Source organism: Dipodomys merriami, unplaced genomic scaffold (assembly GCF_024711535.1).
Source record: "Dipodomys merriami isolate MVZ:Mamm:240054 unplaced genomic scaffold, mDipMer1.0.p SCAF_412, whole genome shotgun sequence".
Taxonomy (NCBI): Eukaryota; Metazoa; Chordata; class Mammalia; order Rodentia; family Heteromyidae; genus Dipodomys; species Dipodomys merriami.
This window is the reverse complement of record NW_027205738.1, coordinates 411,349-425,866: the sequence shown is the minus strand read 5'-3', so window position 1 is coordinate 425,866 and position 14,518 is coordinate 411,349. Positions and strand designations below refer to the sequence as shown.

The window sequence follows — 14,518 nt, the reverse complement described above, 5'->3', positions numbered from 1 at the left end:
TTCTTTACCTGAAAGATAGAAATTATGTTAGCCCCTACTTTGGAGGGTTGTTCTTAGGATTACATGAGTGAAGATACTGTGTTAGTTTCCCATTGCTGTGACAATTACCTCAGAAAATGAACTAAAGAAGGAAAGATTTATTTGGGCTCATGGTTCAGAGATTTCAGTTGATAGTCACTTGACTCCATTGTTCCTGGGCCTGTGGTGAGGGAGACCATCCTAGGAAACATGTGATAGAACAAAGCTGCTCTCTCAAGCAAAAAGAATGAGGAGGACATGGGTATTCCAATATTCCCTTCAGAAGTGTGTCCCCAGTGATCTACTTCCTGCAACCAGCCCAACATTGTACAGCTACCACCATCTCACCTTTGACAAATGGTTCTCAGATTTAACATATGAACCCAGGGCTTTAGGTGCTATCCCTGCGCTGCTTCTTCTGCTCAAGGATAGTACTCTACCACTTGAGTCACAGTTCCACTCCCAGCTTTTTGGTAGATAATTGTCGTGAACTTTCACACCTGGGCTAGACTTGAACTGTGACCTTCAAACCTCAGCCTCCTGAGAACCTAGGATTATAGATGTAAACCACCAGCACCGGCTTATGCCCCTGCTTTTACTCTGTAGTATGGTCCATGCTGTGATCATTCAGATGGAAAAATGAGGCCCTATAACCCTTCCCTAAGGTCACAAGTTGGTCAGTAGCTACATCAAGGAAGTTAATGATCTGCAAAAAGTCATTATTTGCTCCACAAAGTTTCTGTTTTAAAATAAGCAATACCCCTTGCTGGTCCTATAACTTGGGTCAGATCCCCTGGGTTTAAAGTTAAGGGATTTCTGCATCCTAGAACACTGTTAAGGCAAATTCCTTGTGAAAACAGTCTTTTGCTCACTTAGTAAACATTACTAAATACTATATATAATACTAGGTATATACCAGGCCCTATGCTGGGCACTGGAATAGAACATTAAGCCAGTCATTGCCTAGAACTAAGGGGCTCTAGGCAGGTCTAAGCATAGAAGACAGCTAAATACATGAAAATGTCACAGGTCCTAGTTTCACAGGAAAAAGAACTTCAAGGAGGACTAAAAGGACAGAAGAGTCAATTCAGCTGGGGAGGGAAAACCACAAAATTGACAGCATTTATCCTGAGTATTGACAATGACTCAAGGGGACAGGAATAGCACAAGAAATAAAGAACTTTATGGTATAATCTGATTACTACAGTAAACAATAGAATGGTACCAGGCTGGGAAGTTGGCTCAGTGGTAGAGTGCTTGCCTTACATGCACGAGGCCCTGGGTTCAATTCCTTAGCATCACATAAGCAGAAAAAAGCAAGAAGTGGCGTTGTGGCTCAAGTGGTAGGACACTAGCCTTGAGCTGAAGAGCTGAGCGACAGCGCCTAGGCCCAGAGTTCAGCCCCCATGAGCGACCAAAATAAAACCCCCAACAACAAAATGCTTAAATGGAGGGGTGGGGGGGGATAGTTGTGGAGGTGGGAGGGAAGGGATGGTAGGTGTAAAACAAAGGAGGAGGCAACAATGTTCATAGGAAATGTACTCATCACCTTGTTCATGTAACTATAACCCCTCTGTACAGTATTTTTACAATAAAAAACATACAAGAAATGGTATATAGCCATTCACTAGTCCTCAGAAGCTGTAGCTGTTATTTTAAGTGGCGAAATAGACTTCAGCTATTAAGGACTCTGAGAGGGGGATTTTAGCCTTGATTCTCTAGGTGGGCTCAATCCTTAAAGATGGACGAACAAAACAGTAGAAGAGGCAGAAGGGTAGGTTGAGAGACAAGGATGAGGAGAATTCAACTTAACCCTGCTAGTTTTGAAGCTGGAAAAAGGAAACCACAAGCCAAGATATTCAGGCAGCTTTCACAAACCAGAAAAGGCAAGGATACCAACTGTCCCCTAGAGATTCCAGAAAGGAATGTAGTCCTGCCAAACCCTAACTTAATCTTTCATGCAACTTTAGGTTTCAGGAGATATCACATAGTTTAAGAACATCTTAGTGCTGTCATATTGTTTGATTATCTGACTTGAGGCAAATGAAAGTCTCCAAGCTTGAATTTTCATATTTGTGAAATGGAGAAAATAATTATATGACTTACAGTCATATGCACAGTACCGTAAGGTAGCACATGTCTGCTCACCAGGCTGAGTGCAAGGCCTAACTAACCCCATTACCTTATCAGCTGTGATAAGGCAATGAATGCTCCTTGCTTGCTGGTTTCTTTACAATAAAGGTTCCACTGTCGGGCCTGAATGCCAGATCCAGAGGTGTTTCCTGCAGCTTCCTCTCACCTTCCCAGACCACTGGGAAACCCTGAGGACCCTCATTTCCTCTGTCTCTGAAAACACCCCAGGTTCAGTCCTCCAGTCCTTAATCCTTCCTTTTACTCAGGATGTATACATTTGGATGATTTTAAACAAACATTTCCTAGAAATAGTCAAATTTCTCATCTTAGCTTCAATCACACTTCTTCTATATTGGGACATTTCCACCAGAAGAATTTATATGGTAGAGCAAAACACTACGGAAATTGACTAAAATGGAAATAGTAGGAGAAAATTCCCATCTAAGGTACAAGAGAGAAATAACTGAATTTTGATTTAAAAGAGGTTAAATCTGAGCAGATGGTAGAACCCACAGAGAAGGTCTGACAAAATAAAGGCACATATGGCTGGGGTCCAAGGCACAAGGCTGCATGCTAACCAGAAAGGAACTCTGCCCCCAAAGAACTGGGTGCTCACTGCATCTCTGGGCCTCTCACTTCAGCAAAATGTGTCTTACATTCCTTGTTTATATACTGAGGCAGCTAAATGGATTTATGGAATTCACAAAAACAAGTAAGAAAACTCTAAGATGTCACCAATACATCAACAAGAACACAAACACTTTATGAGAGAGAGAGAAAGAGAAGGAAGGAAGGAAGGAAGGAAGGAAGGAAGGAAGGAAGGAAGGAAGGAAGGAAGGAAGGAAGGAAGGAAGGAAGGAAGGGAGGGAAGGAGGGAGGGAGGAAGGGAGGAAGGGAGGGAGGGAGGAAGGGAGGAAGGGAGGGAGGGAAGAAGGGAAGAAGGGAGGGTACCAATAAACACATGGCAAATCATTCTATACAATAAATGAAGAGGTTACCTTTATCTATTAGATTGGTAAGATTTTAAGAAATGGTAGGGATTTTATTAGAACAACCTTTCTTTAAAAAAACCATAAGATTCAAAAATGGATCAAGACAGGTAATGTATAATCTTATTCAACCTTATCATTTTTCACTCCCTTGACACACATTCACTAAGCTTCAGTAATATGCCACACTAAGGCTTAAAACATATTGGTAAATTAAATAACATGGTCCTGACAGCATGGTATTACTGTCTAGCAAATAAAAAGTAAGACGTAAATAATTAAATAAATTATAAGCCAAAGCTGGCATAGTATTACACACTAGCAATCCCAGCACTAGGGAGATACATGCAGGAGGATCACATGGCCAGCCCCAACTACATAGTGAGGCAGGCCTCAAACAACAATTACAAGACAAAACAAGAAATGATAAACCAAGATAACGTTTTGGTAGGAAAATGTTTAAAAATAGATGCAGAAGTGACAACCAGGTAGGTGTCATTTATGTCAATAGAAAGCAGAATCACTGTTGCTGTCCAATTCATAGTTCTGGGAAGAGAACATCAATAACTCTGGATAGAACGAAACCACTTGTGTCCAAAGAGAGGAGAGAGGACTGACTGTGACAGAAGCCACAGCCTGAAAAGGCTGGAAAGGTTTTCATAAAGAAGTGGGAGGGTCAGAAATTCAAGTTGTGAGTATTGGCCAGTTTTAACGGAATCTGACTATAAAAGGAAAAAGAGAAAAACAATGTCTGGAAAAGGTGGCAAAGATAATTAAAGGGAAGATTTGTGCAGAAAGAGCCAGCATAGAGAATAACAATGGTAACAGTGTGAGAGGCATTGGGATGATACAGTTCCAAGGTCAGTCGTTAGGTCCAGCACCTTCTGAGGTCTTGCTAAGGAGCAGTTTCCCTTCTCTACTCTCTGGATCCTCCATGTGATCACTGCCTCACCCAAACAAGCACAGCCATGCTCTGGGTCCCATGATTCACTTCTTTGCCCTCACTCCTCTCTGCTCATCTACTGCCACCCCCCACTGTACCTGTCCCACTTTTCCCTTTTCCACAGCATTTATCATCTTCTAACATACACAATATGCTTACGCTGCTTCTTTACTGCCTGTAAAGAAGGGAAAGTTCACACTATTAGGAGTTTTATTCATGTCAATCTTTGGCACTCCCAACAGAATCTGGCACACAGTGGACATTCACTAAGTATAAGCTGAATGAATGTTGGAATGACTTCCTGTCTGATCTCCCTTTCTCTTGTCCTGTCCTCTCCTATACATTCTTCTCTTGGCCACCTGAAGTCCTACAACCATATCAATCTATAGCTTAAAATCCATTTAATAGTTCCATTAAGTTTTTGTTTTTGACAAAGCTAACACTGAATAAAACAAAATTAAACTCATTTTTGTTGATGTCTATTTGTAGTGCAGAGGATAGAAGCCAGGGGCTTCTACACTGAGCTCATCCCCAGCACAGATTTCTTTGTTGTGCGATTTCTCAGTCTATGTACATGAGAAATTAAACTAAAAATCTCCAAGGGAGAAGAAACAGTCATGCAGCATTTTCCAGCTGATCTGCCTTTGTTCCACGGGACACTTTACTACACCAGAATTCTGAAAAATATACAACAGAAAACACTGACCCAATTAGCCAGCTTTTTAGTTTCTTTATAATCAAGTCCTATCTCTACCTTGCTCTTGCCCATCCTGGTCACACATCCTAGATTCTCTTGCTGTTCTCAGATTTTTAGGCCTCTCTTCTTTATACTTCTGCCTGTAATCAGCAGGAAACCCCCCCCCCCCACCTCTGTCTCTGCCTCTCTCAGTGGCAATACCAGGGTTTCAACCCAGGGCCTGGATGCTATCCATTAGCTTTTTGCTCAAATCTAGTGTTCTACCACTTGAACCATAGTGCCACTTCAGGCATTTTGATGGTTAACTGGAGATAAGGGTCTTATGGACTTTCCTGCCTGGGCTGACTTTGAATTGTAATCCTCAAATTTCAACTCTCTGAATAACTAGGATTATAATGGTGAATCACTGGTGCCCAGACCCATGTGCAGTTTGTAGACTAAGCTATTGGCCCCCTTCACAGCCATAGACACTGCTGATCAATTTCCTCTGCCCCCGGAAAACACCATTTCCTTTGCATCCTATGACAGTATTGTTTCTGTTTCCTTTCTGTTCCTTTGATCACACTTTCTCAGTCTCCTTAAATATCGGTGTGCTTCAAGATTTTGGACTTGGTACTTCTCTTTCATTTTTGTTTACTGAGATAGTCTTAACTGTGTAGTTCAAGTTAGCTTGGAGTTCACAATATAACCTAAACTAGCCTCAAATTCATGATTCTGCTGCTTCAGCCTCCTGACTGCTGGGATTATAGGCATTTATCAACATGCCAAGCTTTTGCTTTTCTTATATACTTCTCTGGAAAAGCTTATCTATTTTCACCACCTTAATTCCTAACCATTTGCTGATAATAACTTATGCATACATAATTACAATCTTTCCTTAGTTTCAGCCTGTGCATCCAACATCCTGAGGGACATTTCCTCTGGAATGTTCTATAGAATGCCAAACATAGTAAGTCTAAAACTGAACTTACTATTTCCCCACCCCCAAACCTGCTGTTCTATATTGCTATAGTAGTACTACCATCCATCCACTTACTTGTTCATACCAGACACCTACGCTTCTACCTTCCCCCCATCATCATTCCCAATATCCAATCACATTTATATCTCTTGATTGCATTCTGTACCCCTACCACTATCAGTCTCAGGCCACTCTCATGTCTTATCCAGATGTTTTAGCAGCTTCCTAACTGGGCTTCCTACCTCTAGGCTTGCTTCTCTCCAACACTTTCCCACAATAGAAACAGATAGATTTTTCTAAAATAAATATCTGAGCTAGGACTAGTGGCTCACATCTGTAACTCTAGCTAGTCAGGAGGCTGAGATCTGATGAGGATTGCAGTATGAAGCCACACAGGGGAGGAAGACTATTATCTCCAATTAATCACAGGAAAAGCTCAAGTATAGCCGTGGCTCAAGTGGTAGAGAACTGAGCACAAAAGCTCAAGAATAGTGCCGAGGCCCAGAATTCAAGCCCCAGGACCAGCAAAAATAAAAATAAAAATCTGAATGTCTTTCCTTCATTCAAAACTCTTGAATAATAACAGTATTACTTTTAGGATAAAAAGTAAACACTCTGACTAAATTTAGGCTAAAGCTATCATTTCACTACAGTACAGCTAGATATGAGACAAAAGTCACCTCATGCCCACCAGCCAAAAAGTGAGCAGTAGCCAGAAAAGCAGGTTCAGAGAGGAATAGGCTAGGCCTAAGAGCTAAACCAATCAATAGTAATGCTGCTGAAATACTTAGCTGTAGACTAATGGTAGGTGAGAGAGCTAATCCTGAAACTCCTATATTGACTGAGATGAATCTTTGAGATGTGCTCAAGTGTCCCAGGCCTGAGGTGCCCCTGACTATTGGCAGAAGCGAAGCAAGAAGCTAATCCTCTTTAGCGGGAAGCTTCACCAATTTAGTCCCATAGAATTCCTTTATACTGAAAAATACAACAAGTTCACAATGGAAAATCAACAAGCTGAAGGGAAAACAAGCACCATGAGAGTCAGCACACACTAAATAAACAACAGATTTAGATCCCTAAGGACTATCAATATTAGAACAGCCAGCTGAAGGATACAGAAGAGCTATGTGCTAAATGTTTCAAGAAATAAAAACATAATCATAATGTACAAATAGCATTGACACAAGTCAGATTTAGAGGAAAGAGCAAACTTGCAAAAATGAAAAGCAGTTTTTGAAATGAGCTTAATGAATGGGTTAGAGTCAACTGAAGGAAGAATTAGTGGGTTGGAAGAAATATCAGAATAAACTACCTAGAATGCTGTGAGACAGAAAAATTATGGCAGAAATGCCATAAAATTGGCTATAGAAATAGCTATAGATATGGCTATAGAATTTGGAAAATGGAAGGCTTAACCTAATTCTTTTTTTTTTTCAACATTTTTTTTTTTTTTTGCCAGTCCTGGGGCTTGAACTCAGTGCTGTCCCTGAGCTCCTTTTTGCTCAAGTCTGGTGCTGTACCACTTGAGCCACAGTGCCACTTCAGGATTTTTCTGCTTATGTGGTGCTGAGGAATTGAACCCAGGGTCCCATGCATGTAAAGCAAGTATTCTACCACTGAGCCACCTTCCCAGCCCGGCTTAACCTAATTCTAACTGTAGGATCTCAGAAGGAAGAAACAGGGATAATGAAAGGGAGACAGGGCTGGAAGTGAAACTCAGTAGTAGAGCCTGCCTAGCAAGCACAAGGCCCCCAGTCCAAACCCCAATACTACCAAAAATAAATAAATAAATAAATAAACAGGAGACACTTTAAAAAATATGGAAAGCCAAGCACTAGTGGCTCACTCCTATAATCCTAGCTACTCAGCAGGAGGCTGAGATTTAAAGATTGTGGTTCAAAGCCAGCCCAGGCAGGAAAATCTGTAAGACTCCAATTAACCAACAGAGAACTGGAAGAGGCACTGTGGCTGAACATAGTAGAGCATAGCCTTAGTAAAAAAAAAAAGTTCAGGAACAGCACCCAAACCCTGAGTTCAAGCCTCACAAACAACAACAATAACAAAAATATATGGAATGCTTCACTTATTTGCCTGTCATTGTTAAGAGGACATGCTAATCTTTGCATTATTCTTATTTTAGTACATATGCAGGCCAAAACAAGCATAGGGAAGTATTTTAAAATTGAGAGATAATGGTTGAAGTTTGTTTTCAAGTTTGAGAATTATCTATAAGACAGCCCCCAGACAGTCGCATCCCCTGGTATCCACATCTTGTCGAGTTGCCTTTCAAACTGTACCAACATTGGTCTAATAGAGATATAGGATGGATATAATAATGTATCCCTTCTGAGATTAGGCTACACCAGAAACTGTGACTTTCACGTGCATTATTCTCTTGTTCTCTCCTGGATCACTTGATCTGAGGACAGCTTCCATACCATGACAGCCCTAAGCAGAGGCCCACACAATGAGGAACTGAGACAATCCTGTGAGTAGACCATTTGGAAGCAGATCCTCACACTGGATGACTGCTGCCTTAGCCAACAGCTTGACTGTAACCTTTTAAAAGATACTGATGAGCTAGAACTGCCTAGATAAGTAGTTCGTGGACTGCTAACTCTCAGAAAAACTATGTGAAATAATACTGTCGTATGAAACTAATTTTTAGGATAATTTTTACACAGTGACAGATATCTAATACATTGCCAAAACCAAACAGTTTTGAATGGCTTACAAAAACCCTTTTCCATCTGGTCCAGACTATCTCCAGCCACACTTCTTACCACGCTCTCTTTAGAGTATTTTATTTTAAACACACCAAATAAATTTGAGTTTCTGGAATGTACAACGTTCTTTCCCACCTCCACCTTTTTACAGTTTACATGGTGTACCCCCTGCCTGACACATTCTTTAACACTTTCCCCCTTTCTCTTAACATACACAATTGACTAACTAACTCCTCCCCGTCTTCAGAGCATTTATCACTGTATGACAAAGTCTTGTTAACTTGCATGCCTTTCCACTAAACTTCAGGTTCCAAAGAGATGAGGCCATGACTTTTCTCTTTCATTATTGTGCCAGCACAGTTCCCAGTACAAAGAAGGTGCTCAGTAAATATTTGTATCTTACAAATATCCTGTTCACAGGACAGGGTCAGGCAGGAAGGCCAACCATTGGAAAATACAAATATTCTTAAGAACAATCCCAATGAAATCTTCAAGCACCACACAGGGCATAACTCTCAGAATCAAGAAACCCCTGTATTCCACATATCCTTGTTTAGGAAAGGACTGGGTAGGTCAAGATCCCAAAGTTGGATGGTTTCCAGTCCTTCTAAGTCAAGTACCATTGCAATTTCATTATGATTCTTGAACTGTAATCTTTCAACATCAGACACACCCATTCTTGAAAATAAATACTTACCATTGTACTCAAAGGCCATACAGAAATGTTTTGAAAATTATTACCTGTTTTGCATTTTTAGGGAAATTCTAGTTTATTATGCTGACATGTAAGATCTGATCATCCATGGCATGTGTGGCACATGCCTAAATATAAACATATACATACACATATGTACACATACACGTCATAAAATATTAATCACTAGTACCCTCTACTGGTAGAGGTGCCTCATGGGCTCATATGAAAGGTCTTATTGCCCTCTAGTGACCACAACCTATAAAGACAGGAAATCCAGCAGCAGATGGAGAGTCTCCATGGCTATAATGATAGGGTTTTATGTTTTTTAAGCATCTAATTTTCTCCAATTCTGGTTTATATTACAGGGGTGCAACTCTAAAACTCTTGGGGGTCCTCCTGGGGATTCTACACAGCCCTTCCCAGCTGTTAGTGCCAGGGTGAAGCAGCTTTCTCTCCTCCTTCTCAGAACAAGAGGTCAGGGAAAGGCAGGCGAGGCCCTGGCTGCACTACTGAGGGCAAGAGCAGCAGCTGTGAATGATGCCCTGGGCTCTCTGGAGACTCAAGAGCAGCTTGAGGAACACATGTTGGTCCTCCCTTGCATATTATCCACAGTTGTGTACTGTACTAAAATGGCAATTCAATGTGCCTCACTTACCTTTGAAATACCTCCAAAGCTACAATAAATGATATGGTGGAAAGCAAATGTTGCTATCATCTTGCTTTACAATCCAGGCTTTTATTTCAACTCAAGACAGAAAAGCTAAGTTTCTTTCAAGATTAACTAAAATGTCACTTCTTCTACGATGTCTTTTATTTAATTCCTCATATCTAAGTGATTGCTCATTCTTTAGAGACAGCACAACAATTGTCCACAGCAGAACAGTGCTCAGAAAATTATTTATGTGTTTATTTATAACCTACAGGATTTTACACCTCCATCTGTCCACATTGTTGTCTCTGACCAAATCCTAAGTTTTCTGAGGTCTCTTCATTTTGCATACCACACTCAAAATGTTATGTGTCATGTAGATCATTGTTAGTTACCATTCCACAAAGTTAAATACCAAAAATTAATATAGGCATTTACAAACGTACAGAAATTTGACAGTAATTTTACATCTGATGAGTTTAATTTTAAAATTGAAGTTTGTACATTATATATTCTCAATTTTACTTTTCTTGTTATTTTTACTATCTTACAAAAGTATTGGCTCATGGCCAATGAACATTTCTAAAACAATGGTCTTCTCCCAGAGATAGTTTTAAAAGTCCTGATGAGGGGACACTACTTCAAGGAAGGTAGAAATGGGGGTAAAGGAGACAAAATACAAGTATGTGTCAGAAAATTAGACAATACCTATTCTCGTTGACTTTAACACTTCCCTTGAGGGTATCTTCTTCTTTAATTCTTGTAAGGCTTCAACTAGATTCTCTTTGGTTTGGTCAGGAAGCTCCAACATAGACTTCCATCTTTTTATGTCTTCTACAACCACAACTCTCTGAGAAAAAGAAAAGTCATTTGGAAAATGGAACATTTTCATTAGAAAGACATCTGCCTTCACCTGAGCTAATGGGGTTCCTATTGACATATGAATTATTGATTATGACCTGAACCAAAGCACAATGTGTCTGGATGGCCCCAAATGAGGGGTAATTGCTTAAAAGCAGGTCTTGCTCACTGCAAATCAGGAAGAGTTGTATCTATTAGGAAAAGTGCAAGTTTTAATCTTACTATGTCAGACACTACTGGGCACTTAGCAGTGAGAGGTAATAAGGAAGAGAAAAAAAAAAAAGAAAAATGATGTTGAGGTGAATCAACCTTATAGCTCACTTAAGAGAGTCTTAATTCATATTAAGGAAAAAACAGAGAAGTCATAAAGATATATTTATTTCAATAGTACAAAGCACCTTCAAGTCTCCCAACTTCCCAGAGGGGAAAACTGAACTCTTCCATTTTAAAGGAATTCTTTTAAACTTCAAACACATAGAAAACTATAGAGAGTAAGCCACAAGTTATAGTGGAAAAGGCTAATACTTTGCCATTTTCTGCAAAATATTATAAAATTTAAGTCCTTTTACAGACTTCACCAAAGTAATTTCCTTCCTTCCCTTTCCAGAAACAACCATCTTAAAAGTTGGTATGCTCTTTCCCATTAAGAGTAAAATATTAGCAATTAAGGAATATGGGTAAAGAATAATAGAAAAGTTCTTTGTATTATGATATAACTTCTCTATAGTTTTAAAGTTATTCCAGCTAAGAACTTTTACTAGTGGTGCTGGAATTTGAACTAAAGCCTTTGTGCTTTCTAGGGAAGTGCTCTACCACTTAGTAGAACCATACACCAAGCAGTTGCTAACCACAACCAAAGGCAATGTGACAAGATACCATACTGAAGAAAAGTAGAAAAGGCAGAGACAGAGAGATACGAGTGGGGACCAGGGGTTCCAAGCCTCTCTGGCACTTAGGACCTGAGTCCCCACAAGCAAGCGTATTTATTTGAGTTCACACAGGGAGGGTTATCATGGATACATGCAAAACATAAAGCATCTATATTAATATTACAATCAGAGCTAAAACAGAGTTTGTGAGAGACACTGGCTCCCTTATTCTCTTGAGACAGGAAGGAGACTGCAGCCCAGAGGAAGTCCAGACACGATGTCCACTTAGCTAGCCCAAGCTTATGCTCTGCAAGTCTTTCCTCCAGCCTACAAGGTCCCTAGCACAGCGGCCAACCTCTTAAGGAAAGTGGGGGAGGGGAGCACTCCAGTCTCTTCACCTTCTCCAGAGCTGTTTTAACCCTTCTATGGCCAGTGCTCAGCATTCTGAATGCTGTCTAGGTAGTGTTCCAATCTCTCAAACCTTTTCCAGGATTCACAGCTCAGCTTCAGAGTTCCCTACATTTGTCCTCAACTAAGAACTTAATTAAAAGCACAAAGCAGAAGACAAAATTTAAAATTGCTTTTATAATCACAAAATAACAAATCTTGCTTTGGATCATTATTAGCCCCAGGGAGGTGGGCTGTTAGGAATTAAAAAGGGGCATGGGTTTCTGAGATCCTGGTAAGGTTTCTTGATCGCATGCTGATGCATTCACATTGTAGAAGTTCCTCAAGATATATGCTTAGGTTTCTGTACACTTTTTTTTTTTTTTTTTTTTTTTTTTTTGGTCCTAATCCTGGGCCTGAGTACTATACTTGAGATTTTTTTGCTAAAGGCTAACACTCTACCAGTTGAGCCACAGCTCTAATTCTGGGTTTTTGGTAGTTGAGGTAAGAGTCACATAGACTTTCCTGCCTGAGCTGACTTTGAATTATGATCCTCAGACCTCAGCCTCCTGAGTAGCTAGGATTACAGGCATGAGCTACTTGTACCCAGCAATCTGTACACTTTTAAGTACACAATTTTGATATGACAGTTTGGTAAAATGTACCCTCAATCAAGTCTCATCTCCTTCCCTTGGAGGGAAGTTTTTAGCCTAGAAGTCCATGTTGGGAGGAGGATATTTGACTCCCCTATTTCCTAGTCCTGCCCCCCCCCACCATTTTTTACCCCCACCTCCAGTAATCTTCAATGTTTGCTTTGGTTTCTATGACCTCCAAGTTCAAAGCTGGGAAAAGGAACAGCTTTGCTTTCTGCTTCAATACTGCACTAATAAGGTTTTGGTGCTCTCTGAACTGACATATTTAAAGCTGACTCTCTTTTTCTTACAGGGTAGCTTTTGTAGTCCCTTGGAGAGCCCCCTACTGCTGAGAACTCACTGGCAAGTACCCATAACATGGGGTAATGCTTCTTTCAGCCAGCCACTTCTAAGTCCTTCCCTAAGTCTCCCATTTTGGCAACACACTTCACAGTGTGACTCTCTGTAGGGGTTTCAAAATCCTTCCAAGGATCCTGTGAACCTGGCTACCCTAATTCAACTCCAGGCCAGCAGTATTTTCTCCCATGATTGCCATTTTTGTAATGGTCTATTCCCACTGGCTTTTGCCAGTCGGTCTCTGTCTCTAAACTTTCCCAAGGGCAGGACGTGCCTGTGTTCACCAACCAGGAACTGAAATTAAGTTTCCCAAGTGAAACTAGTCACAGCATATGCTCCACCCAAAGCAACTCCTCTCTGTGGGCTTCATGAAACCTCACCCCTCTTTATAGCCTATAGTGGGTGGAAGGTTCAAAAACTGTTCTACATATACCATGCAGGTAGTCTAGAAGCTCATTTGGGAATATCATTTTGTATCTTATTACTTTGCTCACAGCCTTCAGAGTCTCAATCAAAATGAGACAAAATGTACAACCTGGTCCCCACAAACCTGAGACAATGTCCTTGCCTATGATCCACTACATTACAAAATAGTATTATTATTAGTGCTAAATCACATGAACAATAAAATCAAATAAGAGGAAATTTTCTTTTGGAAAGAGGTATAAATATTTTACTGTTCTCAGTGTATCTTCTTGATTCACCCAAATAGAGATATATAATCCCAGTTAATCCACTTGATTACATTGGAGAGTGTTTCATTATTCTTACATACAAATAATTTAAGACCATGAAATCAATTCACCTAATGGATACTGAAGAGTTCTTTCACCTGTATTTTCCTGTTATGAACTTCAATGAACTCTTGACTGTGATACTGTTAGATATATTTTGTATAATTTCTTTTATCCTTACTTTTGACTTTTCTGGATTATTATGGTTTAAATAGCCTATGGCTGTTTTATATTGCTTCTCCAGCTCCACCTCTATCTAATCTGAGGTTCTTCACCTTTAATAGCATATTTAGTTTTATGTGTTTATATGGTTGGTTGGTTTGGTGTTTCGAGACAGGTCTACTATGTAGACTAGACTGAACTGGGGGTTCTCTTGCCTCAGCCTGCAGAATGCTGAACTCATGGCTGTGTACCACCCTCCTTGGCTGAGTTTAAGCTGTTTTGCCTTTTTAATTTGCAAGTTAGACATTATATTTGTTTCATTTTGGTGTTTTGCCTTACAATTTTAAACATGTATGTATTCTCAATAAAATCTGACCCTCACCAAAAACTCTATTCAAACCTATTCATGACCTCTATTTAAAAAACTATTATAGACCTTTTCTTTCATATTTCTGTACTTTTCTCAGATTTACCTATTTCTCCCTTTAGCTATTAGCTTATTTCTTTTTAACCTGTTTCTGTACCATAAACAAATTTTCCCTCATTGGACAAGTTTTTTTGTTGTTTGTTTTTTTTCCCTGCTAAATCTGCTTGCTGTCTTTCCATACTCTATTCTTACGATTTCTATTTCTTTTTGGGGTTCTGTGAACATTGCAAACATGTTTAATGGCTCTTTAAGATTTTTAATCTCATTTTTTGGGGG

General features: G+C 39.9%; 1 protein-coding gene across 2 annotated transcripts in view; it reads right to left on the bottom strand.

Moving 5' to 3' along the window:
- LOC138807155 (transcription elongation factor A N-terminal and central domain-containing protein 2) overlaps positions 1-14,518 on the bottom strand; it is a 50,783-nt gene that overhangs the window by 14,739 nt on the left and 21,526 nt on the right. For both annotated transcript variants that reach the window (XM_069992754.1, XM_069992753.1), the window contains exon 3: positions 10,522-10,663. In XM_069992754.1, the coding sequence (XP_069848855.1) occupies positions 10,522-10,663 (142 nt within the window). The remainder of the gene's footprint in view (positions 1-10,521; positions 10,664-14,518) is intronic.